This window comes from Fukomys damarensis, unplaced genomic scaffold, assembly GCF_012274545.1.
Source record: "Fukomys damarensis isolate Sample0158 unplaced genomic scaffold, DMR_v1.0_HiC HiC_scaffold_5, whole genome shotgun sequence".
Classification (NCBI taxonomy): Eukaryota; Metazoa; Chordata; class Mammalia; order Rodentia; family Bathyergidae; genus Fukomys; species Fukomys damarensis.
In genome coordinates this window covers 64,156,546-64,183,791 of record NW_022900917.1, presented here as the reverse complement: position 1 = coordinate 64,183,791, position 27,246 = coordinate 64,156,546, and the positions used below count along the sequence as shown (strand labels likewise).

The following is a 27,246-nucleotide window of genomic DNA, read 5'->3' as shown; positions in this document are numbered from 1 at the left end:
TCCCTGGGAAAAAAAAAAAAAAAAAAAGCAGGACTAGCCCAATCATATCCCTGACCTACTCTCCCGGCTCCAAAAAGAGAATGAGTAGATGTTTCATAACCAGAATTTAGACTTAACTGGAAAATTATCCAAGAATGTGCAAATGAACCCTTAGCAATTCATTTCCTTACAGTGTCAAACCCACCCCAGGGGAAAGGACAGAGAATGCAAATGGGTGTGGGCAGAAAGACAGTCAGAGGGGGTATGGAAAGGCAACTTTTAGAGTTGCTTTGCATCAGGAGGGAAATGCTCACTGAAATTTCTGTCCCCATAGAGCAAGACCATGACTATGAGGCTCAGGGGAAGGAAGAGCCAGCATCTGTCCATGTCCACTCCCCAGCAGCAAAATCAGGGCAGAAGAGAAACAAGGAAGGCTCCCATCTTCATTGTGAGCTGTCAATCTGTCCCCTTTTCCCTGGCATAAAAGTCCTTGGGAAGGAAATGAAGGTACCTGCTGGTTGGCAGAAAGCCCAAGAAATAGCAAGTTCAATCCAATTAGAATTGGATTCAATCAAATTTAAGAAGAAAATTCAATCCAAACCAGAGCATCATTAAGGCAGCAGTTGACGAGAATGCATTAGCTTGAGAGCCCCACCTTCTCCCAATTACAAATTCCCTAGATCCCTCCCCAGCCCTGATCCTATTTCACCATCATGTTGACTGTTAAAATCTGCTCTCCTAATACAAACACTAGGCATTTATGTGGTGATAGCATCCCGCCTACATGACAGTGGATTTAAGAGCTAAGTATTTTGAACACCCCCACCCTTATCCCATCCCACCCCCCCTGCAAAGGTTTGTGGGTGTTGTCCTTCCTTCCAAAGAGCCTTTCCTGTAAAGTTCTTGGAGAAGACAAAAAACTTCATCATCAAGGTCATTTTAACAACCTCTTGCCCTGCTCCAGGCCCCTACTAATGAGAGAAAGAGGAATCATGGCCAGTGAATGGGTGGACACCCATACACACACACACACACACACACACACACACACACACACACACACAGCATGAACATGCACAAGGGCCCCAATTCCCATCGATTGCACATCAAAAGACAGAAAACAACACAACAAAAGAACAAGACACATAAGCAAAAACAGCTTATTTACCTATTTTGGAAGAAAAAGGCTTTGAGAGTTGCAAACTACCCTTGTTCATTGCCTTCTGCTGCCAGCCCCCTCCTTACTCAGAAAGTGAATTCAGAGTCAGGGGGAAAAAAAGGACCAAATCCCAGATAATAGCAGAGAAACAGCCATTCTGTCAGAACTTGTTCAGTATCCCTTCTTCCAGCAAAACCCTGTTCAACTCCAACTGCTACTTATCATTAAGCTGAATGCATCATTTAGCTTTGATATCACCTGGATTTTATGTACTTTTCTATTCTCATTGAGTTTTTTAAAACAAAAGGGTAAGCCCTCCAGGACATTTTCTTGTGTTTGGAAACCTTATTGGGCTCCATGTGGGTCAGAGCCTTCCCTAGATTAGAAATCCTTCCAGAAATGCTAAGTGTGGCAAGGGAAACTCTTAAGAATGAGAACAGAGACTGAGGGATAAATCTGCTGGGTCCTAAGTCAGTGGTGTGCTGGGGGGAAAAGCCTGCTCTAGATCATTTGCCAATTTCTATGAGGTAAATATTCCCAACAGGGCAGATTTCAAGCTACCAAAGAGACACCACTGAAGGGAAGCCGGAGTTGGGAAGAGGCTTGCTCTGTTGGCTCTCAGGACTTGGTGTGAGTGACTGATCTTCACACCTGTGTCACCTGAGGATTCTTGTGAGACTTGTTTCACTTACCACCCATTACTTGGGGGAATGAAAACACCCGTTTCATAACTATCATGGAGGGCTTTTTAGTTACTGTTTGGAACAGGTTTATAGGGCTTTGGAGAACAGTCATTACTAAAAGGCAAAGCCTATGATCATGATCTACAAAAAAAGCAAATTGGACTTTGCCTATGCCCTTAGACCCCTGTGGCCTGCGTGAAGAGCATCCCGTTGGGCGACTTTTCCATCTGTATGAGCCTTAGGACAAATGCTGAGCTGACTAGTGAAAACTCTGTGTGGGCAGGAGGGGCACGCGCGCAGGGCTATCAGTGCAAAGCCATTAATGCTCGCTTCATCTCTCCTTATCTCCATCTCTCCTCCCGTGCCCAACCCCTCTCTGCATTCTCCTGCCCTGCCCACTCCTCTCTCTCTCTCATCAGAGAGTTTTCCAAAGAGAGGGAGAAGGCCAAGGCTCGGGGAGATTTCCAAAAGCTGCGAGAGAAACAACAGCTGGAGGAGGATCTCAAAGGCTACCTCGACTGGATCACTCAGGCAGAAGACATCGATCCAGAGAATGAGGATGAAGGCATGGATGAGGAGAAACCCCGAAACAGTGAGCAGCCATCTTCTGTCTTTGGGCTGGGTTCTGGGTGACAAGAGACAGAACCAGGTCAACAAAAATGTTCCCTATTGACCTTTCTTCACAGCGCATAGAGTCGTCCTGGAGCAACCTGTGTCTCACTGATTGCAATAACTTGCTACTAATAGGAATTAGTCACAGATGGGAAATAATTGTTGCTAAACTATAACCATCATATTTCTTTTAGAATCTTTGGTCTGAAAAGACATTTGAAATTTTGCTAAGAATTCTTTTTTTAAATCACACATCCTCCTCATGCGGATTTCCTACACTAGGCTTGTTCAAAAGGAACATTTTCTGCCATGCAGCTTACCTGGAACTTTGGACTCTTTCTCTCTTTGCATTAAAATTCTAGGCATCGTTGATCTCTCCCAACAGGAAAGGAGTCTAAAGTTTCTCTTAAGTAGGTTAGATTCAAGGAGCCAGGAAATGCTAAGTGAGAAGATTGGAAGAAGCCCAGTTGTATTTGACAGAATACGGTTAGATTACAGAAATTACGCCAAACCCCTCACCCTGGGGCTTCATGTGGCAGACTAGTGGATAGGCTGTACCTGAGATAGAAATGAGAGCAATCAATGCTCTGAACTCACAAATGTACTGAAGGTGATGAATCGCCTATCAGATTAGCCTAGTGGTTCTCCAGGTGGTCCCTCAACAAGTAGCAACAACAGGAACACCTGGAAACTTGTTACAAATGAAACTGTTGGGCCCCTGCTCAAAAGCACTGACTCAGAAGCTCTAAGGGTGGTGCTCAGCAGCTGTGGGTTCGCAGGTCTCTCAGGTGTTGACAGTAAGGGTCAGGAACATTGGGTTAGCTACAACTACTCTCTATCTCCTTCAACCTTGCTCTCTGTGATTCTGACCGCACTTTTCCTCCTCTTTCTTGATGGAGTACCTCTCTTTCGTTGCACATGTCTAAATAGGGATATTTCTTTCTTATTACAGCCTAGTTTAAAACAAGTTCCTAAACCCTGGGTATTCAGAGTAGTCAAGGAATCAAACAGATTAAAGAGCCAAGCAGAACATCTGTGCATGGAACCATGCAAGGAAGGATGGGAAGCTAGACATTATCACTGAGCAGAAAGGGCCCTAAGAAGAGCCAGCAAGAGAAGGAGCAGCCAAGGATGTTAAACAGAATTTCTGTTCCATCATCATGGGTTGAGATAATAAATCTGTCAACTACTCCCCTTCTGATAACTCTGCTCAAGGTGCAGATGCAAAATTAAAATACATAAACAACAAGGGACTGGTAACAACATAATTTAATAAACTAAGGAGGCCTTCATGCTCAACTAAGTAGTTTTGCAAGTTGGAAGATGGGCCTTTGATGGATTATAACAATGAGCAATGATACCACTGAGGGTCTTTCTGGGAGAATTCCTGACAGCTTCCATTACTCTGTTGTTGGAAAAATGAAGTTGTTGATTAGTTTGTGGCACTGAATGGTATGGTAAATAAATTGGCCTGTGAGCCACAGAGAAGCTTACCTCCAAAACACAGGAATTTGTGTCTCAGCTGCTCACACTACCTTCCTTCAGAGTAGAACCCTTGCTAGTGATTAATAGTAATAAGCATTTGTTTTTTAGCGTGTGTTATCGAAAACATGAACTACCAAGGCTTCCTAAGCAGCTAGTGGCCATCCACTGAAACACATAGCTGTTCTGTTCTCTGCCTAAAACAAAAGCTTCCAAGATGAAACATACTGCTTCTCTGTCTTGCCCACTGACTCTCCCAAGGAGAATTCTGAACATGGAGTATTCCTTGCTGCTGGAGATCACACGGACTTTTTGGCCAGGCTCTGAGAAGCGTATAATGAGTGACCTTTCCCAATAGACAGAGTCTCGGCCAAGATTTCCATAAGCCCAAAGATGGATTAAGATTGGACTCCAGAGGCCGTTGTTCTTCTACCCTTGTACCACTTTCTGGTGGCTGCAGGAGCCCGTGGGACTTGCTTCTTGTGAGTTGAATTTCTGCTAGGACAATTTCAAAGGGTGGGGGGCAAGGGAGTGAAGGTCCACAAAAGCAAGGTATGGAAAGTCAAGTCGACTTGTGTGCTGAAAATGGAATGTGAGGTTTAAGAAGAGAGCCAGCAAAAGAGTGCAACTAACTCTGTCTACTGGGAAGTCCAATTAAAAGTAGAGTGATGTGATTCATTTATCAAGGATTTGGAGGCTTATATATGGACTGGCAAAAAAAGGCAAGTCTGTGGCTTCAAAACTACATTCTTATCTTTAGAACGCCGTAGTTTGTCCGTTGACATAAACATAAGGGAGAAATGCTTCTACAACTTAGATGTGTCTCTTAATATTGTGGTATCTTAGCCTTTGAAATTTTAAAAGATTACCATGTGGCCGGTTCTTTTCACCCCAAAAGCAAAGTAGTCTTTTTAAGGAAAAGGGTTTGATCATTTCATTGTATCTCTGATGACTCTTCTTTTACCCTGGGCAGTGTGTCTGTCAACACACTCCGGATGCTAATGGTGTCAGGCACTGGAGATGGAGACATCTGCGTGCAGAGAAAAATCAGTGACACTTCACCATGTGGTAGGCAAGAAAGCTAAGTGGACCCCAGTTACTCAGCTCTCCTAGGCAAAGCTATGAAGCCACTGAGGAAGTAGAAGAAACAGATTGGAAGATGACTGAGAAGAAGAAGCAATACATAAATAAATAAATAGCATTTTCTCTAAATAATCAGGGAGGAGGATGCCAGTATCCCAGTCCATCCATCCATCGGTCCATCCATAAACGGAAGGTCTGCTCTCTGCTAGGCACTTCTCTAGGGAATTGGTGATATAGCAATGAACAAGGTAATCGACACCCCTGCCCTAGAAGAATTTATACTGTCATGAGGAGACAGGCGATAAATGAGTGTGTTGGGTGGTATTAAGTATCATTGAGAAAGTATAGTCTACTCCAGCAACTTGGAGAAACTATGAACAGGGAATAGCAGCACGGAGAGGACATAGTGTAACATGGGGTGGCTATAGAATAGCTTACTAAGAAGGTAACATTTGAATCAAGATGTGAAGGCAGCAAGGAAAGGAAGCATCCATATCTTTGAAAAAAAAGTTTTGAAAAAGAGCATCCCAGGCAGAGGGAAGACCAATGAAAAGGCCTGGAGGCAGGAGGATGGTTGGTGTGTCTGAGCTCAGACACAGAGAGAGGCTGATGTGATGGGACAGGAGGAAAGCAGCAGAAAGAGGTAGGAGATGAGCTTTAAGAGAACCCTGGAGAAGACCGTGTAACTTACTGTGAGAATCTGGACTGTAGCTGGAAGAGAGCCAAGTGGCCACTGGAGGTTTTGAGTGGAGCCATGACACGATTTGGCAAGCATCTCATGGGATCCCTCTGGCTGCCACATGCTGAGTGGAATGGACGAGGGGCTCTGTCAGAGGCTGCTGCCTTGGGCATCATTTTTGCTTGGTCTTGGCAACAATGGAGGCGATAAGGTTGGAGTTCAGGGTGACATCATTTGCTGCTGTATCAGACATGGGATGTGGGAGAGAGAAGTCACAGACAGCCCAAAGCAATGTGACAATGGAATGGCCATTTCTTGACAAAAGAAGAGCTAAGTCAAACGAGTATGAGGGCAAGAACATGAAGAAAGACACCTCAGACCTTTAGGTGTAAAATGCTTACGAGACATGCAAGTAGGAGGTGTTGAATAGGCAGTGGAGAGTAACTCTGAGTCTTTGAGAATGACCTTGAGACTGAATTATAATTTGAGGGCATCAACAACCTGCGGAAGATATTTAAACCATTTTTCTGGATAGGATCACTAGGGAGTGAGTATACACAGAGATGACCTGAGATGGGATGAGATGCAATAACTGAGAGCAGGGCTCTTCCAGGGTTTGAAAACTTGGATGAGGAGGAAAAACCAGCAAGAAAGACAAAAAGGTATGGCTAAAATGCTAGAAGGAAAGTGGGGTAGGACTATCGGTGATGCCAGGAGGCTAAATATGGTGAGGACCAGAAATTGATCACTGGACTTAGCAATGTCAGGCTTCCAGGGCCCTTCACAAGAGCTATCTGGTGGGATGTTGGGGCAAAAGCTTAATGGCAAAGCATGAGTCTCTTGAGTTTATATTGTTCCTATGATGGCACCAAGCACTGCTCTGCAGGCTTCCTAGTCATTTGGCATGGCCTAGCTGCCAGCCAGCTGAGGAGCAAGGCCATCATGAGACTAGAGGAGAGCGGAGGAGACTCACATGATCCAGCATGGCTGTAGCCGTAAGGAGGTCAGTGGCCAGAGTCCAGCCCCTCATAATGTCCCCATCTGCAGCTGGGTCAGCACTGGGCCTTGCCACTGTGACTGTCAGCAGACAGCCTCTGAAAAGGGACAGGATACTCAAGGGCCATTTGGCAGAAGAGCAGCAGAAAAAGGGGCTTGTGTGCACTGTGGCCTTCTACACAGCCGTACGTGGGGCAGCTCATGGGTCCTGGCCAATAAATACTTCTTCTATTGGAGGAAGACTAGAACTCTAACCACTGCTTCCCCCTCTCCAGGCTACAGCAAGTCTCCCTTTTGAAGGAATCATTTGCAAAACTGTCCCTGCTCACAGGGTTCATTGTCGTCAGTAGAGACATACTGCTCTAAGGGACAGGCTCCATTTTCCTGCTCCAGTGTCAAATACAATAAAAGGCCAGGCATTAAAAGGAGAGACTATAAAGAAAGAGATAGGAATTTCCTCACTTCTTTCTTTTTTTCTCCTCAAGAAGATTTTAAAAACTGAATTTATTAAATATCTATCCATATGGTAATCTCTTTCATGTCATTAAGATGATTTAAATGCAGTCTCAGCCTTCTAAAGCTTGCAGTCTAAGACAGACATTTATGTGGATGAGCATATAAGACAGACAGACGGTAGAACAAAAACATTGAATTTCCACATAGATAAGCAGGATTAAACATTTACACTGGTGGTGTTCAGTTATGTGACTCAGGAGCCACTTTTGCAATCATCATTAACCAACAGAGCCACATGGCTGCAGCATGCCCCACAGAGTCTAGGATAATGTCTTATTGAAAGGGGGGAAATCAGAGGGCTTGTGAGAGCTTCAGGCTGCCCACGAGAGGAGCCTGTGTGGCTTGCAAGCAGTAATCTGAATATTACAGATTTACATTATAGACACGTCAAGGGCATGTGCTTAGTTATTTGATCTTTTAAAACAACCTTTTTCTAAAACCTATACAGTCAATATTTTCCTGGGTCTAGGTTCTGTGCAGAGACAGTCACGTGTCTGCGTATTGACGACAGAATTACGTGCAGCATCTGGCTCAGATTACATAAGAAGAAACACTGCCATTTGTCTTTCTCTTTGATCCTCCTCTTGGCATACACTCACAAGTGGTCATGCTTTCAACCCTGAGCCCCTCGGTGAGGGCAGACTCTATTGGGCAGACCCAGATATAGCGCCTCTGCTTCCCTGTAAATCACAGCTGATCTGAATCAGAGTCCTTTAGCTCTGGGAAGTTACCTTAGAGACCAAGCCAGGAAATGGTAGCTGGAGATGGGGGAAAAAAACACCTGGACTAATTATTGGAGAAGTCAGAACTCAGACCCGGACCTACTGATTCCCCATCCAAGAATCTGCCCACTACACCAAGCTGCTCTTCTGAGAAGCCTTCTCAGACACCCCCAGGCAAAAGCACTCCCAGCCCTCTCTCACTTCCTTTGGCACCTGGGGCCAGTTTCTACTTACCTCTTCAGAAGTCTATTTGCTAGGCTACCCCAGGGCCCTATCCTGAATATCTCTACTACCTGATGGAACCCAGGGCTATGAGACTAGATTGTATCTATAAATTCAATGCACATGCCAGGAACAAATTTGGCAAAGCATCTTCTGCCTCACACCCCACCACCACCATCTGATAGAATAGGTGAACTCAGGACATCACTGGACAATAAGTATCTTATTATTATTCCGTCTGCTAGAAGTAACTTCCCTATGGCATCATTAATGACTACCTTTCAAAGTCATTTCCTTTAATGAATACATTTGCTTTCCAATAACTTTAAATCTCTTTCCACTCTTGGAAAGTGCCATTTGCAAACAGATAAATAAGCATGGACTCCTTTTGCTTGCAGCCAGTGTCAGAGGTTAGGGGCACTGAAGTACCCTGGAACAGTGTCAGTTCTCAGGAGATGAAGACAATGGTGACAAACAGGGCTTGCTGTGACTCTACAGCGGGACTATGTTATGGAGTCTTCTGGTTCTGGTATACTTTTGGTTCTGGATACTCATGGGCAGGACCTCAAGGACTTAGCATCGTGTGCTGCCCCTCACTGGAGAATCATACCTGTGACAATGATCTAGGAGGGGCATCTCCTAGCTAGCACATCTGTGCATCTGCCTTTAGAGCCCAATCTGGCTGTTCCACTGCCTGGCTCAGAGAGCAATGGGAGAACTCCCTAGAGGGCCATGTGGAGGGGTGGGTGGGAAGCCTGCACACCAGCTAGTCCCCTGCCACTGCTAGGCACTTTCTAAAGCAGTCCACCAGCCAGGCATTAGAGAAGGAGCCTTTCAAGCTCTGTCCCATGCCAAGCACTCACAGCCATGCTTGGCAGTTCAAGAGGCCACAGGCTGCCTGCTCTGCCCCTTGCTGGTTGGCTGGCCACCAGCCTAGGGCAAAGCTCGCTCATTCGAAGCTGTCAGGAAACCATGACCATCTTCTTGATGACAGCTGTATGCTTCTGGAGATGTGAGAAGTGAAAACCCCACAGCACTAAAACGGGAGAATTTATAGCCTGTCCTGTGACCAGCATGAGCTCAGCCGAGAGGTGCCTGTCTGCACCTCAGTTAACAAAGACTCTGTTCCAAAGAGCCTGCTGTTCAAACAGAAAGAAGCTCTTCATCCTTCTACAGTCCAAAGCCCCACATGTAGTGGGGAAAAAAAGTCAGGCTAGACTCATTATTAACATTCACAAGGCTGTGTCTTAGGGGAATGTCCCAGGCCAAAAACTAGTCCAACAAACTTCAGAATATAAACAGTTATATTTATGGTGGTGAATGTGGTCAACAACAGCTCAGAAAGGTACCAGAAGGAGGGTGCTTACCTTTCTAGACATCTGCCTTGGTTTGGTCTAACTTTCCCTACCTAACACTTGACTGAACATGAAGCCAGTGTGGAGGGGGCTGTGGAGCAGTGAAATCTGAGCTGGGTGCTGTGCAGGTAACACTGCAGTTTCTAAGGACATATGAGGGGCCACCAGGACCCTCTGTTTTGGAGGGGGGGTACTGGGTATTGAACTCAGGACCTTGCTCTTGCCACGCAGGCACAGTGCCACTGAGCTGCACCCCCTGCCCACCTTTCCTGCGGTTGAAGGGGTTGAGTAGATAGCCATATTGGGTTCCTGGGATTGCTGGCTAGTCAACCAGCAAGGGGCAGAGCAAGCAGGCTGTGGCCTCTTGAACTTTCAAGCATGGCTATGAGTCCCTGGCACAGGGAAGAGCTTGGAAGGCCTCTTCTCCTCCAATGGTTGGAGGGAGTTTCTCTACTTTAACCACCAGGATCTCAGCCCAACCAGCATCTTTCCAGCCCACTCCTCTCTTTGGTGGCTTTACCATTTTCCCAGGTTCCCTGGCTACAAAGGCTTCCTCCTCATCTTCTGCTGTTCTCTTCCTCCCTTTTCTGTGATTTTTCCATACTTAACAATCAGTCACCTACATTCAGGAAGGAAGGAACAAAGGAGGGAAAGAAGGGAGGGAGGGCTTGTTATTAGATTATAAGAACTGTGTTTGAAACAAGAAAGGAAATTATGGTATCTAGCCCAAGGAGGAAAAATTAACTGAGATCAAGCACCACTGGTTTCACACACTGAAGAGATGGCCTTATTTGGAAGGAGGTATATTAATGATATGACCTAGAGGCCAGGCTCTTCTAGGCTTGAGTAGAGGAGGTGGTTGATGCAAATGCTCCTGGAATGCTCATTCTACCCCCCTGACCACCACTGACCTGCCTGGGCAAATGCACAACCCTAGGAATGAGACAGCGTCTGACATTGCTGCATGGGATTGTGCAGTGCTGTGAGAGCATCACCTCTGATGCTCCAGGAACCTCTCAGCCTTATGATGACTCTGGGATCCTGAGCATTGTGATGACTTCTAGGAACCTCAAGATTATGATCACCCAGGAACCTCATCCTTAAGATGGCCCTGGGAACCTCGACATTCTGATGGCCTGACAACCTCAGGATTATGGTGTCCCAGGAACCTCAGGCTTATGACCATCTCAGGGGCCTTAGCACTATGATCACCCCAGAGATATCACTGTTTTCAGAACCCCAGATGGGGGGACCTCTGTCCTGGGACAGCCTCCATGAAGGGCTTGTATGTGGGGTCTCTGGAGAATTCCTATCACTGACCTGAAGCCACAGAAGCCTTTGACAGATAGGTCTTCCCATGCCCACCTAGACTTCCTGAGGTAAGGACCTAATGAAGTGCTGGTCTGATTTTAACCTGGTGCTTTCCAATCAGACTGACACACCTGGGAGAGGACAGCAGCTTCGCAGAGGGACTGAAGGGGAGATGAATCACTCTGAATTTCTTTGTGATCCATTTCCTCCAGTAAACAGTGCTCAGCACCAAAAGAGAGCCACCCCCAACCCAGCCACCTGTGTCTCCCACCTACCCCACCCTCCACATAAACACTAGGGACAAAAGCCCATGCCACATCAGGATGCGTGATCTGTCAGGAGGCCGTTGGCAAAGGAGTGACAGCTCCCCCTTTTCTCATTGCTCGGTGACATGGAAAATCATCCAGCTGCACACTGTATTTCCGTCACCATGACACGCGGCATGGGGGCTGATTTACGGGACATGGGGTCACTGGACCCAGTGAAAAGAAAAGGAAAACAGAGATCAGCCTCAGAGTAATAGACAGCGTTCACAGGAAACTCCATCCTGGAGTCACACATACCCTGGACTGCCCCTTTGCTGGGGACGTTCGTGCATTCATTCAACACACCTTTCTACATATCAACTGAGCACTAGGAATATCAAGATAAATAAACACAGTTCCTGTCCTAAGGAGACCCCCAGGCTACCTAGGAGGCAACTGCACCCAGGGACAGGGTTACAGTAATTGATTCAAGGTATGAACAGCATATAGAAAAAATACAGAGAGTCTAGAGGAGGGAGAAAAGGGGCTGCCAATCAGAGAATGATTCTTTTTTTTAATTTTAAATTGAATTTATTGGTACATTCTAGGTAGACAGTACAGTTACATTCATTACTGGGATCTTGTACCTTTACATGCCAGGTCTTGCTTCTCATTTTTTCCCCTTTTCCCCACCCTCCCTTTACCCCCTCCTCCCCTCCCCACCTTCAGACACAGAGAATGATTCTTAATGGTCTTTCTATCCATGACTATAAATACACCACAGCCATCCCTTACCCTTAAAGGTTGTACATGCAGAATTCCAAAGGACTCTAGCTCACTTAAACCCTTCTCTCATGATTAAGTGGCTTATGCAAAAAAAAAAAAAAGAGGTTGAGTAACAACCCCAAACACAGGGCACTGATGGCTCCATCTTTCAGGATAACTTCATCAAATGGAAATGCACAGGCCTCTGGCAAAAGCTGCAGTGTTTCCTGGGGAGATTTATGTGCCCATATAATACAAAAGATTCTGTTCTCTCACATAACTATAGCACCTGCTTAAGTACTATACTGTTAATCACCGGGATCACTTTGTATTGAAGGCGCACAGTTAGATGGACAGGACAGCAGCCTGGGCAAAAACAGCTGAGTATCTGCTCCAGGGAGCTGCTCCATAAAAGGAGTGGTCCCATGCGGGATAGATGGAATGCTTCCAAGCAGAGGGCCATGACAGGCTGGACTAGGGTGATGGGAGAAGAGGGGCAGCTGCAGAGAGGAGGGATGGCCCATTTGTGGACTATGATCTTTCTGTTCCTGTGCCAGGCCCCGGATTTCTTCTCTAGACGTGTGGGCAGGTCCATCACAATTTGAAAATCATGGATTCTAAACCTCTGGGGACAGAGGGCCCCTGAGTCACTGAGTCTATCCCATATCCTCTGGGTTGAAGCACAGGCCCTCCAGCCACGCCTTACCTGTGTCAGTGGTGTTAGGGCTACCATCAGACTGGACGGCTCTACTCCCAGCTGGTGATCCTCTAGATGCTCTTTCTCTTGGAGATCTACATGCACATTTTCAGAATGACCCTGGGGAAAATCACAGGACGTGCTATAGGTGCATAATGGAAACTGGGCAAGGACTACCAACACAGAACAGGTAGTTTCATGGATTCCAAATGCCTGACTTTGAACCTAAACTTGGACTTCAATGAAAAGGCCATAATTTCCCTCCCCGAGCTCCCAGTTTGGATCTACCAGCAGGACCCACACCCTTGGTGACAGTCAGAACCACTACAAGGAGAGGCCAAGGAGGAAAAGCATGTTTGCATGGAAACCCAGAGTGTCCCAAGTACTGACCACAGAACAGTGGTGCCTAGTGAGGTCATCACAGTACTAAAGCCAATGCACAGGAGGTTCTATTCTACACCAAATTGCCAGGTTGCCTAAGGGGAGAAAAACAGAAAGAAAAGGGAGATTTAGCCCTCTACTTGGTCATAAAAATATATACCCATTGCAATTTAGAATTAATTCATTGGACTGACCAAAAGTACCCCATTCAGAGGCCTGCCAGAGTGATTCCCTAGACAGAAAAGCTTTGCTGAGAGAAGTTTAACGGTTTATCCTTTCCAAAAATATATATTTGAACCTGATAAGGTTATCCAGAGATTTGTTTCACCAAAAAAGTAAGACTATTTGGATATTTTTAAGTGTTTGCACAGAGGATCTCTGTCTGCTCCCTGGGTCGTGCTCTCACCACACCTTTGGCCCACAGAGCCCAGGTCTGACTCAGAAGACTTTCACATGCAGGAATGCAGTTCTACAATGCTGAGAGGTCCAAACCACAGGCTGAGGCCTTGAAGAACTATTGCAGTGATGCTGGGCCCCTGCCCAGTGCCTTTTGCTTGGGAGCTTCAGAACAGATCTGTCCTCAATGACTTATCGATGAGGTGAAAAGCCTTAATTATTTGCTTGAGGGGCTGGCTTTCAGGGGAAAAGTGTTTCTTTACCTTCTCAATTCCAAATCAGCATGACCAACCGTTAGATCTTGTCAGTGCCTCCTGAGATTTGATAATGGTATCCAGCATCGGGCCAGTTACTACGTTAATAAAATCCTCTGAAAATAACAGAATGCACACACGCACACTCAGGTCATGCACAGGGGCAAAGAACCACACACAGGGACAAGGAGAAATCAGAGGGCCCTTTTCTTGTCAGGGGTGTTCAGAATCAGTCTGACTGAATGTATTAGTGTTCACTAAGGTCAGACAGGTCCAGTAGTGTGGAAGTTTAGGGTGATGTTTCCTGAGCCCAGCAGAGGCAGAACAAAAGGTGTCAGCCAACCCCCAAGGGAGGGCCTCTGCTTGGCAAGAAAAGTCCGATCAGCGGTACAGGGTCCGGGGCCACTCAGCCCACGGCTCATTCCACCCTTCCCCAGTGACATGGAAGTTAGGGTGGTGAGTTGCCACTGACCAGGCAGCATGTCCCCTGGGTTCTACCAGATAGATCTCAAGTGTCAGTGAAAACTAGAGAGTCTTTCTTGAGCCTGGGGGAAGGTATAAAATCTTTTCTATTAATTATAATTTTCATAATCCCTTCATTTATTCTATTACTCAACCAAATCATGCCCCTTGATTAGATGAGTGTAGCGGATTTGGGTGAATGACCATCATTGTTCTCTCCTCTAGGGTGCCAGGGATCTAAATAATTGTCACATATTGTACTGGAACAAACAGGAGTCTGAAAAAAAAATAGACAACCTGCCAGGTGTGGTGGCACACACCTGTAATCCCAGCACTCGGGAGGCTGAGGCAGGAGGATCTCTGTAATCTGTGTGAGACCAGCCTGGGCTACCTAGTGAGTTCCAGGTCAGTCTCAACTACATAGTGAGACCCTGTCTCAAAAAACAAAACAAACAAACAAACAAACAAAATAGACAACTTGCCTCCCAGGGCCTGCTGGCTACCAGTCTGCATTTTGCTCTCCCAGTTGAACAAGGGTCAAGTCAGACAGCTGCAAACTCCCTCTGGTGCTGCTACTTCATTTCTTTGGCTCTCAGTTGATATCTATTAGCTTCAGCCCTAGGGGTCTGGGTCAAATCCAGCTTGTTCCAAACCATCAGACCCCAGAGGAAGTCGACTAAATACTGCCACCCTCATCTTACTGGGGCTGCACTGGATCTCCTGCAGGACGGCCTGCACCTCAGAAGGCAGCTCAGTCTTCCAGAGATCTGTGCACATCTGCACACATCTTGCACCCCTGTGCACCCACCAGTTTCTGCACAGAAGGCTCAGCCCCACACTCTGCCTTCAGACCCGCTACAGGCATCACTCTCCTTCTGCCTGCCCACCCTCACTGCCCTCCTCCCCAACGTTGTTTCATCCTCTTCTTCGTTCTCCCAGAACACCTGTCCACACCTGCAAAATGACAGTTATCACACATGACCTATTGTATCTACCTAATGATCCATCCTATACCATCTGCCAGGTTGTACACCCTTAAAGAAGGGATGTGTTCCCAGCATCCACACAGAGCCTGGTGCATAGGTGAGAAACTGGGGAGAATATTAGTGGGAAAAAGGGTAAGAAATAAGGGGATAAAATGGGGTCTTGGCCTGGAAGTTTTTGGAATTCCACCACTGGGAGCAGATAAGTTGGGTCTGCCTGTTACTATGTCAGTGAGATATGGTACAGCACAGGATACATAAGGAACCAGACAGGTATATTAATATTTTGTCTTCCACTCATTATATATCAAGGTGCGGGCAGGACTCAACATCTTTGTATACTCATCTCTTCTCCCTTTTCCTCTTCTGATATGTTCAGGGAAGTGTTGGGAATAGTCTTCATTTCATTCTGTCTCGAAGACCAGCCAGCCAGCTAAGAATAGCAGTCAGGAAATGGTTAAGAGAGTACCAAGAATAAATTCCTAGTTGCTTCTTTAGGACCGGAAAGCTGAATACGTTTAAGGCTTGAAAAGGTCAGCTTCCTTCAAAGGGGGCAGAGGTTTGATTTCGTCCATTATGTGGTCTTCAGCATAATGCTCATTTCATTCACTGGCTGCGATGGAGATTTATGGAGTAAATGTTATCACGGGCTGAGACTTAATGAGATCTCAACCGTATCTCCTGGATGTAGTGGAAAGCAACCATTTTGGTAATAAATAGAGAACAGCATCTAATTTGTAAATTCCTCTTTCCGTTGCTAAGTTTAATCAGATCAGTGAAACTGAAGGGAATTGTTGATAACCAAAAATTATTTTCCATGTCTTAATCTGGCCAGGAAACATTACTCCTAATGGAAATGGCATGTTGCTCTGGCAGTGGTCAGAGATGACATTTGCTCTTAGACTAACCCAATTGTTGCATATTGAAAAATATGTTTAGACCATAATCTATTTAAAACCAAACTGGAGCCGAGGCCCCACATTGCTCTGTTACTGGTGTCACTGGATCTCAGAAGCAAAAACTCTTTCCAGTTAAAATGCAGGATTGGTAGCAGTGGCCATCCAATAATTTCAGCCTGACCCCTTTAAGTAGGCAAAGCAGGGCCAAACGGGTCAGCACAGAACCCAGACTGGTCACAGGTAACTTTTGCTATCATGGAAGACAGCAGCTTAAGAGAACAGAGCACAGCTGCGTGCAGTCATTCACACTGGTAATCCCAGCACTCTGAGGGGCTGAACCAGGAGGATTATAATTTGGAGCCCAGCCTGGGCAATTTAGTGAAACCCCTGTCTCAAAAACAAAGGGCCAGGGGTAGTTAGGGATATAGCTCAATGTGAAGGCTCTGGGTCCAGTTCAGTACCAGAGAGAGGCAGAGATAGAGATACAGAGAGAGAAAGAGACACAGAGCAGAGCACCATCTCTACCATGGCCTTGGTTTCATTTAAGGTTTAAGCAAGAATTCAAGAGGCACAATAGGGAGGTTAACACAGCTGCCCTTTTTCTCGTTGTGGTAACATATTTTTCATGGTTAGCCATAATAAAACATTTTTAAAAATTGTCTTCTCATAAGATGTTAAGCACTTTCAGGACAGTCTATGTCTTGGGTCAGTTGCTGTTGGCACATAGAAAGGACTTAATGAATATTTTATGATGGGACTGATAGTGCATCTGGGAAGCAGATGGCCCAAAGGATAGTCAACTGTGACCATCCTTAAAGGGTGGCCCTGAAACACATCCACCATCACAGTTAAGCAGGTGATTCCTGAGATGCTTCTCTTTGCTTTGCGTTGCCCTATAAATGTACCTTGTCCAGTCATTCAATGCTACACACACACACACACACACACACACACACACACACACACACACACACACACACACACACAATATGTAGCATTTGCTGTTGAATAGTCTTAATGACAGTTATCGTTAGTTAAGCACCTTCTCTTAGTTGTATTGTCTTTAATCCTCATTTACCCTTCCCAGATGGGAAAATTATCTCCATTTTTAGATGAGGAAGGTGAGGTGAAGCTAGACTACAAATAGGAGGCCTGCGTAGGCTCACACCCAGGCATACCCTGTCTGACCCCAAAATCCACTCTTTTTCTCTTTTGTAAGGCAGGAAGAAGGCAGTGAGCTCAAAGAACAGGGTTGCCCTGCAGAATAAGGAAGCCGGTGATGGGGGAGAGAGATGTTGTAGAAGAAAACCCTAGAAAGGACGTCAGAAGACCTCTTTCCTATCATAGACCTAATATGAACTACTGTGATTTCAGACACTTCCTTTCTGGGTCTTCATTTCCTGGTCTGTAAAAGTAATGCTCAATCTCTAGGTTTTTGTACAGCTTTGAGTCTTTCGATCTCCTCTGGCACCATCTTTCTCTTGGAGTTCCACATTCCAGAAGGGATGGGTGGCAAGCCCTTGGGGGAGGACATCCTCATTTTGTAGACAGTCACTGGCGCCCCCTTGGTGGAACAGCAGGTGGCTGAAAGGGGGAAGTCTGCTACTCAGGAACTTACATAGTCTCACGCTCACACCAGCATCCAGCACGGACTTCAGTCTTCATAGCCGTCCTCTTCCGCTCTCCTAGAGCCAATATCCTGATTGCTTTAGTCTTTGTCTGGAAAGCATTGGACAGACTAGATAATAGATAATCTCTACCATGGCTGCTAAGTGTCCTGCAGGCTCTTTCTACCACACACACACACACACACACACACACACACACACGAGCATGCGTGACACTCCTCTAAAACATGTCCTGGAAGCTCTCACCCTGCCCTCTTCTCAAACAACATCCATGGTGCCAGGTGACTTACATATCATGAGAAAGCCCTCCTGTTTTGGTGCCTCTCCAGCTGTTGATAAATACCTCCTCCTCCAGAGTTGACACCTGCAGCTATTTAGCTTCCCTAAGCTGGTCTGAGGTGTCGTGGGTGCAACGGGATGACACCGTTAATTACCCTTGCATGGTTAATTACTCATGCTAATTGCTTTGCTGTCTCTGCTCTCCCTTGCTACCTCATATTTCCATCAGGGGTTGGGCTTTTATAAGCATTTCCCACCTCTTCTCCACTCCATCCTGCAGTAAGCCTAGAAGGGAAGCACTAAGCTGGTAGAACAATAACCCACCTAAAACAATGAGTCATCGGAGGGAGAGGCTGTGGAATTCACCTGGCTGCAGCGAAAACAGATCCTAGGAGATCTCTGCTCACCTCTCTTCTTCCCTGCCTTCCCACCTCCTGCCCATGCAGCCCCTCTCTCCTCACCAGGGCTGACATATGTGCCTGGTCAGTCCCATCTGCAAGGAGATCCACTCCCCCAAAGTATTGCTGAGCTCAAAAGGTCAGATGTGGTGTCTTGTGCTCCTAGTCCAAGATACTCAGGAGGCTGAGGCAGGAGGGTTGCTTGAGTCCAGAAGTTTGTAAGGTCAGCCTAGGCAACATAGTGACACATCATCTCAAAGAGAAAAGAAAAGAAAGCCATTGTCTCCTTTTTACTTTCTCTAAATCTGGCAAATACCCTGTCTTCACATCTTTTTAGCCAACTATCCAGATAGTTGTTATTTATGGAGTGCAAGAAACAAGACAATAGAACTGTGCTACCTGCCTTCCAAGCACGAGATGGATCCCCAGTACCAAAAAAGAAAAAAAAATGCTGGAACTGCTCGAACCTGCCTAAAGGAGGTCCCCATGCTCCAGCTATGCATCCTGCCAGTACCTGCATGTCATACAGTCCACGCAACTGGCCCTTACAGGAAGAGCCTCTCCATCCCCCACCATAACTGGGACTCTTCCCAAACCAGAATCTGTGTCTTTCCCTTCTGGGTTTCCTAGGCCTATGTGCCCTCGGCATGAATCCTCACTGAATCTAAGTCTCAGGTGCATAAAGTGGTAACATAGCCGGACGCAGGACACCTGGCAGCCAGGCCCAGTGAACCCAAGGTCAGGCCTGCTAGCTATGGTCTTTCTGGATCATTAGCATCCCTGCCCCCTGCTAGTGCCTCCAGGCCTTTTGCTGGTTGAAATCAAGATCCCTGTTCTTTAGATTTCAAAAAGCATTTCTGTCTCTTAAAGGAAGAACAGTTGGCTCCTGCAGCAAGCCTGGCTTTCTCCTGAGAAACTGTAGGAGAGTTCCATGATTGGGGGAAGAGGGAGGAGGCTGAAGGGTGAACGGGACTTTTGATGCAGACTGTCTTGAGAGGAGGAATCTGGAGGGTGGGGTTGCCTGCTGACTGCTGCATAAAAACCAGTCGACTCTTCTTGACATTTTGTGCGGGGCCAATTTTTCCCTTTCTGTGTTCACCTGAGCATCACCCCAACTGTCATAGGCACAAGCAGCCACTGACCACCTGGCCCTAAACCAGAATAGGACAGGAGGGGGGAAGGAGCCCGGCACTAGGTGGCTAAATGCACACACATCCTTGTCAGCTCTGAAAGAATGGTGCAAGGATGAGTTGGTGCTCATCTGACCCTGTCCCAGGGATGCTCAGTCTTACCTGGCTCCGAGGGAGAAGAAAGGAAACAGGAAGCTGAATTGGGATGTGTGCTGTGGCACACCTGGCTCCTGGGAAGGTCAGCCTGGAGCAGTCGAGGGTCTCACACACTGTCTCCAGGCGACCTCAGAGAGGAAAGACCAGGGCGGTGGAGTCAGTGCAGGCGGGGAGAGGGTGAACAAGTGTCCAGGTATCGGAGGATGGAGGAGCAGCCAGGCCTGACTGCTCAGGTTCCAACTCCAAAGCCTCAGTTTTCCCACCTATAACTGTGAATAAATGCAGGGGCCCTCACTCTCCCCAGTTTGTTGGGAGCAATATATGAAAAATATCAGGTAAGGGCTTCAAGTGATGCCGCACTTTTTTTTTTTTTTTCTGTAATGAGCAAGAAAAGAGCTATTACAGTCCTAAAGAACACAAGTAGCCAATTTCTCATGGAAAAGAAAATTCCATAATACTGCATAGGTCAGGAAGACTTCACGAAGGCAGCAGGGTGGGCAGGTAAGAAGGGTCTAGTGTGTGTGGAGGAGCCATGGGTCCTGTCACCAGCAGCCGCAGGGCAGCAGCTCAGACACAGACGCACAGCCCCAGTCACCCCCCCCGTGCGTGCTGGGGCTCCTGCCACACAGCGGCAATGCAGGCTGCACCGCATGGGGTATATTCTGCAAGAAGGCAGAAGGTCCCACACCTGGATCAGAGGATGAAGGTTAAACAAATGGAAAATGAGGCCGGATGGTCAGCACAAGGCCAAAAGACAAGGGCCCTGGGAGACAGGCTGAGGACCATGTGGTAAGGGACGAGGATGCAACTGATGAGGTCACCCCTTTTTTTCTGTTCCCAGTGCCCTCTCCTCTTCCACGCCTTGCACACAATCAACAACTTGGTGCTTCATCATATCACAGCTCTCCTTTCTTATGAGGCTCAATCTGTTTTTCTCTAAAGCAAAATAAAAACAATCTTAAGGATCCTCCCCAGAAAATGTTGATCCAAGCTTTGCTTAAAAACCTCCCGTAACAAGCAACACCTAATCCCTCATGGCAGCCAGGCCATATTGGGCACGTTTGTTTCCTTGGAGCAAAATCCTCTCACCTCCCATCCTCCCCTGATGTAACAGCCTTGTAGAACTACTGTGGACAGACATGTGAGCAGACTTCAGGAGTTAGAAGATGGTGATGTGGTCTCTATACCCTGCCTTTCCTCAATTCAACCTTTGTGATTTCATCCACTGTTCTCTGTGAATTACAGAACATGAATCCCAGGGTCTTTGCCATCCCAGAACTCTGTCTTTGGCTGACCACCCCCAAATGTCCTGAGCACTGAACCTCTATCTTAATGAGGCTGACTGGCCTGGAGAGGAGGGAAGCTTTGCTGGTCTGGCTCTTTGCCCAACATGAAGAACTGTTGAAGGACTTAGACCACTCTGCGGGGCAGTGAAAGTAACCCGATAGACCAAGGACTCCATCCACACCAGGGCAAGAAGGAGGAAAGTCACAACTGCAAACATCCAGCAGGCAGGAGATTAATTAATGGACTCGCCCAGAAGGAGGCAGACTGATTGATCCTCTGACAGCTGCCTGTAAACTCATTCATGAAATTATGACGCTGAAGAGGCACCATGGGGTTGGGCTGGGAGCTGAAATGACTCATTTCACATAAATGCCATTAATGGAGCTAGACCAGAAATTTAAGAAAGCAGTTGACTTGCATGCTGGAAGGAAGGCAAGTCTGAGACCCTTCTGGAGAAGTATTGCCCCTTGCTCTAGGTGGCCTCTCATGGGGGTCCCCACTTCAGGTAGTCCTGCCACTCTGAGTGCCTCCCTCAGAAAATCTGACCCAGGTCAGAATTATGCTGAACAGCAGAAAGCAGTGAAGGGGGACACAGCTCAGAAAAAGAAAAAGTGAAAGTAAATTGTGAGCTCCATATAGCTGTTGTAAATAACGAAGAGGAGGGTACCATGCTCAGATATGCACAGTGGAACTCTTGGAGTCCAGAGGGAGGGGAGAGGGGAGGCTCTGTGCTCAGCTCTGTGCTCTGATACCTTTCTGACCTAGCTGGGCTTTCAGCCTTTCCATGGTGTGCGTCAGTGGCAGTGAAAAAATAGCCAGTACTGGATGGTAGAAAGAGGTTTAGAAGTCTGCCAGTGACTAGCTATGTGACCTTGAACAAGTTGGTTACCTCTGGACTTACACTCTCACATATAATCTGAGGACTAGCCAACCATCTTCCGGACTTCTGAGACTGCAACACAGGTTGATTAAGACCTCCAGTTTTCAAAGGGGAAACTGAGCCACAAAGGAGTGAAACAGTGTATCCAAGGCCACATGGATCCAAAAATGGCAGAGCCTGGATACACAATCAGGCCCCGTGGCCACAGAGTCAATGCTTCTGAGTGCGCTGCTCTTGGTCCTGCCTCTCCCAGTCTGCCCAGAATTGATGGCAAGAGGCCCTGGGTAGGATTATTAAGAAAAGGGCTTCTCTCCTGAACCACCACTGAGCTTTCTGTCCTCCTCTTGGCAACCTAAGTACATCCTCAGGTCCACTGAGCTCCTTTCCTACCCCGTCTGGCCTCTGCTAACCTTCCCTGAACCTGCAGTCACGTCAGCAGTGGCCTGACTCTCTGGTGCCATGTTGGGGAGGGAAATTTTCTGCTTGGAAGCACTGGATGTTTATGGCCTGCTGAGAACACAACAACCCTAGTTTTCTTCTTTGGATTATTGCTGCAGATCAAGGGCGGCATTATGCTTCCTCCCAGTTTATAGCAGTAATAATAATTATAATGTTGGTATGTCATGCTTATATTGTGCCTTTTTTAATAAGGCCACTTTGTTTGGCTTCTTGATATTTAATCCTGTTTTATATTTACTTTCTGATGGCCTAAAATCAACCTGGTTTTAATTGCTTATGTGGAAGAAGCCAAGCTGGTCTTGGGCTGGCAGGAAATGGTTGAGAAGGTTTTGGAAGCAGGTGACACATTTCTCTGTGACCCTTCTACCTAGGCAGGCTGCCTTGGCCTAGGTATAAAGGTATAGGCTTTCTCTCTTCTCTTTCTCTCTATCTCTTTTTTCTGTTCTTCAACAACCTAGTTTTCTCTTTTTCTGTCCTCTCTCCCTTCAGTTCATCAGTAAGCACAATTCATTCATTATTAGGTGGTTAAGAAATGAGACCCAAAATTATCAACAGCTTTCAAGTTATTTAGTGACCAGGCAAAGGCAAGGACTGTCCTTGGTGTTTCCTAGCTTCATAGTAGAGAGAAATTCCTGGCTCTGAGCAGAGCAGAAACCTATAAGAGCGTCTCCATTTGTAAATGAGAGATACCTATGGCCATGTGCTTAATCTGTCAAACAGATAGACAGACAGTAAGGAAGAACTTTTCAAGGTGTTTGTTCTCAAGAGGAAATAAAACCAGATGGGATGCATCATAGTTTTTCCCAAGAGTCTCTTGGGGCAATAACCAGAACGAGTGTCCAGCTCCTGAACTGCCCAGGGCCCATGCAGAAATGTCATTCCCTGCATCACCAGTTCTCACCAGTCACTCACACTGCAAAGACAGACTTGAGCAAAGCCATTCCAGAGTTCACCTGATGAGGCTGGGAGGGCTCTGGGCCCAAGACCCATCACCCTCCGCCGTGTGTGAACTCACTGACTTCAGCATGGTAGTCAGTGAGGACAGTGGTGTCTGCCTTGCCTATACCCACAGAGTCCAACTGTCAGAGTCCTCAAAGAAAGCAAAGTTCTCTCAAACTGAGCAATTTAAGGAGAATTTGCTAAAGATGCGAACAGAGTTTGAAGAAGTGAGCAAGGGACAGTGCAGTACTCCAGGGTTGCTGTAGAGAGTTGTTGCCACTACCAGCAAGAAGGTACAAAGGGGGAACAGATGTCAGACCCCAAGAGCAAAGCTAGGCAGAGGCGGTCATGCGACCAGACAGTGAGCAAGACGTCTTTGGCAACGAGATGAAGCCACTCTACACAGCCCTGTGTGGGAAAGCCAGGGGGTGAACTCCAGATCACTCCCCAGGACTCCCATACACTTGCCAGTGCTTCCCATTGGCTAGCCCCACAGGACCCTAGCAGAGGAGAGCTCCCTGACCCAGGGTGCAAAGGTCAGCCTCCTGTCCAGGGTGCAGGACATGGCAGGGAAAGGCCAAGGGTGGTGATGGACCTCAAGGAGGACTTTAAAACTCCATGAATCTGTAAAGTGTTGCTACTATAGCTCCATAGGACCAGAAAAGGACTCCAGAGAACTCTAAGACAAAGTCTCTGGCCTTGAGAAGATTATAGTTTAGTCAGGGAGACAAATCTAATACTTGTAGAGTAACAACATACTTTAAGAAAAACAGTTGAAATTTAATTAGCAATATTAGCAAATATTTATTAGCACTCACCTTTTTCCAGATTCCTTTTACCAATATTGTCTCATTTTTACCCTTAGCAAGAGCTCTTGGAATAAATAATATCATAATGTATTATAACACATGGGCAGAAGCCAAGAGTTGGGATAAATGGAGGAGGGCAACCTGACTTGGTTGCAGTTCTGTAGGAAGTAAGGTTGACAGAGAGTGTCTCAGTCAGCTGTTGCTGTATAACAAAGGGCCACAGACTTAACAGAGGTTAATTTCTTCACAGGTCTAGAGGCTAGAAGTCTAAGATCAAGGTGTGGGCAAAGTTGATTTCTTATGATGGCCCCGAGGAAAGGATCAGGCCTAGGCCTCTCTCCTTGGCTTGGGGATGGCTGTCTTCTCCCTGTGTCTTCATATGGCCTTCACTCTGTGGCCTTCACGTTTGTGCCAAAATTTCTTATTCTAAGGATACCAGTTATATTAGGTTAAGACCTACTCACATGACCTTATTTTTAGTTTTAAAGATGTCCAAATGCAGTCATATTCTGAGGTAAGGGGATTCAGAAATCCATCTATTAAGTTCTGGATGCAGGAGGACACATAATTGAACCCATAACAGATAGAATAGATAGCCAAATTATAGGGAGTTTGGGATTCCAGTTTTGGTCCATCGGGCAGGAAATTAGGAATCATTTTGCTCAGTAGCTGTAACTGACTAGTTTGAGAAGATAAGTTCATATACAAAACGTATGATAAAGTGGGCATCTGTTCCCATGAGTGGCAAGAATATGTCCCATCCGGAAGGCGCACAAGCTGGGGCAACTGGGTCTAGCAGGCCTCTGGCTCCTTACAGTGTCCTGCCTCGCTGGGAAAGCTCTGGCTGAGTGAGAAGTGCCTTCTTAGAATTCCAACCCCCATCTCCTGCCGGGGACATTGTCAGCCCTTTCCCAAAGGGAAGAGGTTACATGTTGGCAGCAGTGGGTAAGTTCACTGACCGTGGAGAGTGGGCCGCCAGCCACCCTGCAGAATAAAGGCTGGGCACTTCTCTTAGCAAATCTCACGAGAGCCAGGCATTCCTGGTGACCGTCACATGAGGACCACCACAAAGCCCTATCCCTGGGACAAAGTGAAAGCTGTTTTGAGTGACCAAAGCTTTCCTAATGAGGCACATTTCTTCATCTCTCTCAAGATTAATTGCTAATTCCCTCACACAGAGCTTTGTCGTGATGTCTCTCCACCCGGGGTGATACATAGGCAGGCTGAGGACAGGGCATGGAGACTGTATATGCACACAGTGCTCCACATGTCTCCTCTCAACCCTGGAGATGAAAAGGAAGAGAGAAGGGGAAGAAGTGCCCAAGAAGATTTTGCTATTTCCTTTGTGGACATTTCCTTTCTCCTTCCCTTGTTGCTAAACAGCCTTAGTGGATTTTTTCTTCTTTATTGAAACCCAAGGCCTGGAAGGTTGTTTTTTTTTTTTAATTCATGCTTGATGATTTGGGCCATATTTGGGCCCTTATATTATGATAATCATATTGGCATCGTGGTAGCCAAATAAAAATGTAATTTTGTTTTAAGGAAAGCATAAGGTATGAACACAGTGGCCACCCTGCAGCAGATCTACTACTTGGAGATTGATTTTAAGAGTTATGAAGAGCTGCCCGGAGAGAGAGTCATTGGTTTTATAGAGAGATCACTTCTTTTGGGTAAAAGGGGGGATCATATGATATGAACCTCTACTTTCTCTGTTGTCTGTAGCTACAGAAAGGCTGGGCAGCTGAGCTATGCACCACAGTTCCAAGCACTCATGTTGTTTCATCGTGGATTCCCATATTTTAGTGAATAAACCCACAGAGGATTTAAACTCCAAATATACCAGGGACTGCCAATATTTTGTTTTGTTTTGTTGAGACAGGGTCTCACTATGCAGTTGTGACTGACCTGGAACTCACTATGTAGCCCAGCTGTTCTCGAACTCACAGCGATCCGCCTGCCTCAACCTCCCGAGTGCTGGGATTACAGGCATGCGCCACCACACCTGGTGGTGAGGGACTGCCAATATTGGCAGTGGTTTAGATCTAAGGCTCCTCTCCCAGGATGGTTTTTGTGGCTTTAGTCTCAGGAGATTATCCCATGAAGAAAATGACCTGTTATAATCTTCCTGTATCCACATACCTGTTCTCCAAGAAGAGGAGAGCACCTGTCTAGAAACACAGAAATCGTCTTACTAAGTACCATTCAAGCAAGACTGGCCACCAAGAGTAGATGTTCTGGGAGGGGAAAGGAAATCATGAATTCAAATGTGTAAACTGTTGTTCAACAAGATGAAATCTTTTTTTTTTTCTTTTTGTTGAGTTTATTGGTACAATCTAGGTATACAATACACTTACATTCATCACTGGGATCCTGTACCTTTACATAATAGGTCTTGATTCTCATTTTTTCCCCTTGTCCCTGCCCTCCCTTCACCCCCTCCTTCCCTCCCCATTTACAAACACTTTATTTCCATTTTTTCAGTTTCTCATATTTTTTCCCTCTCCCTTATTACCTTTCCCCCACCCTTTCCACTTTCCCTACACCTTTAGCCCTTTACTTCCTATTTCACATTATTAATTATTTCATTAGGATCCTGTGTACTATTATAGTTTTTCACACCAAAGAAACTATTCAGTATTTCAGTTAAAGAAATCTCTGTATGAACATTAAAAATAGGGAATCCTAAAATAAAACTAAAAAGGAAAGTAAAAGAGAAAAGGCAATGATGTAAGATTAAAATAATCTTTAATTCTGAAGATGAAAATGGTCCCTTAACATATTTAAATTGTTTCTTGCTCTTATCGTCTTATCTTATTCTTTTTTTTCATTATTTAGAGAATACTTTATTAGTTTCTGTAATCAAACCCACGTAGATATGACCTTACATATTTAGTACGATGTGTTACCCCTGTACACACGGAAAAAAAAGTAAAAAATAAAAATAAAACAGGGGTAGCAATCTTATTTGCAGACAAATCAAATTTCAAACCAAAACTGATTCTAGTATTATTGATGTAGGACGGTACTGTATCATACCTCTATGAATGTAAAATATGTTGTACCTGCTTTATGATGCATAGTAGGGACTATGCTTTATCAGAGCTACATTTAATGATATTACTCTAGAATGTTCTCTTTCCAGATGATGATTAAGATGCTAATAAAAAAAATGGTGCCAACATGTGTAAATACCGAATAGTTTCTCTGGTGTGAATAATCTGCAATAATACAGAAGATCCTAATAAGATTACTGACATTGAGAAATGGGAAGAAAGGAGCTAAAGGTGTAGGGAAGGTGGGATGGGTAGGGGAACAGTAATAAGGGAAAAGAAAAAATGTGAGATAATGAAAAGATGGAAATAAAGTGGTTGTAGATGGAGAGGGGAGGAGGGGGTAAAGG

At 46.0% G+C, this 27,246-nt stretch overlaps 1 protein-coding gene across 1 annotated transcript in view; it reads left to right on the top strand.

Annotated features, from left to right (window-relative positions):
* The window catches only part of Cacna1c (calcium voltage-gated channel subunit alpha1 C), a 712,468-nt gene that overhangs the window by 541,692 nt on the left and 143,530 nt on the right, over positions 1 to 27,246 (top strand). Inside the window, exon 9 of the mRNA XM_019208417.1 lies at positions 2,241 to 2,413. Coding sequence (XP_019063962.1) covers positions 2,241 to 2,413 — 173 coding nt within the window. The remainder of the gene's footprint in view (positions 1 to 2,240; positions 2,414 to 27,246) is intronic.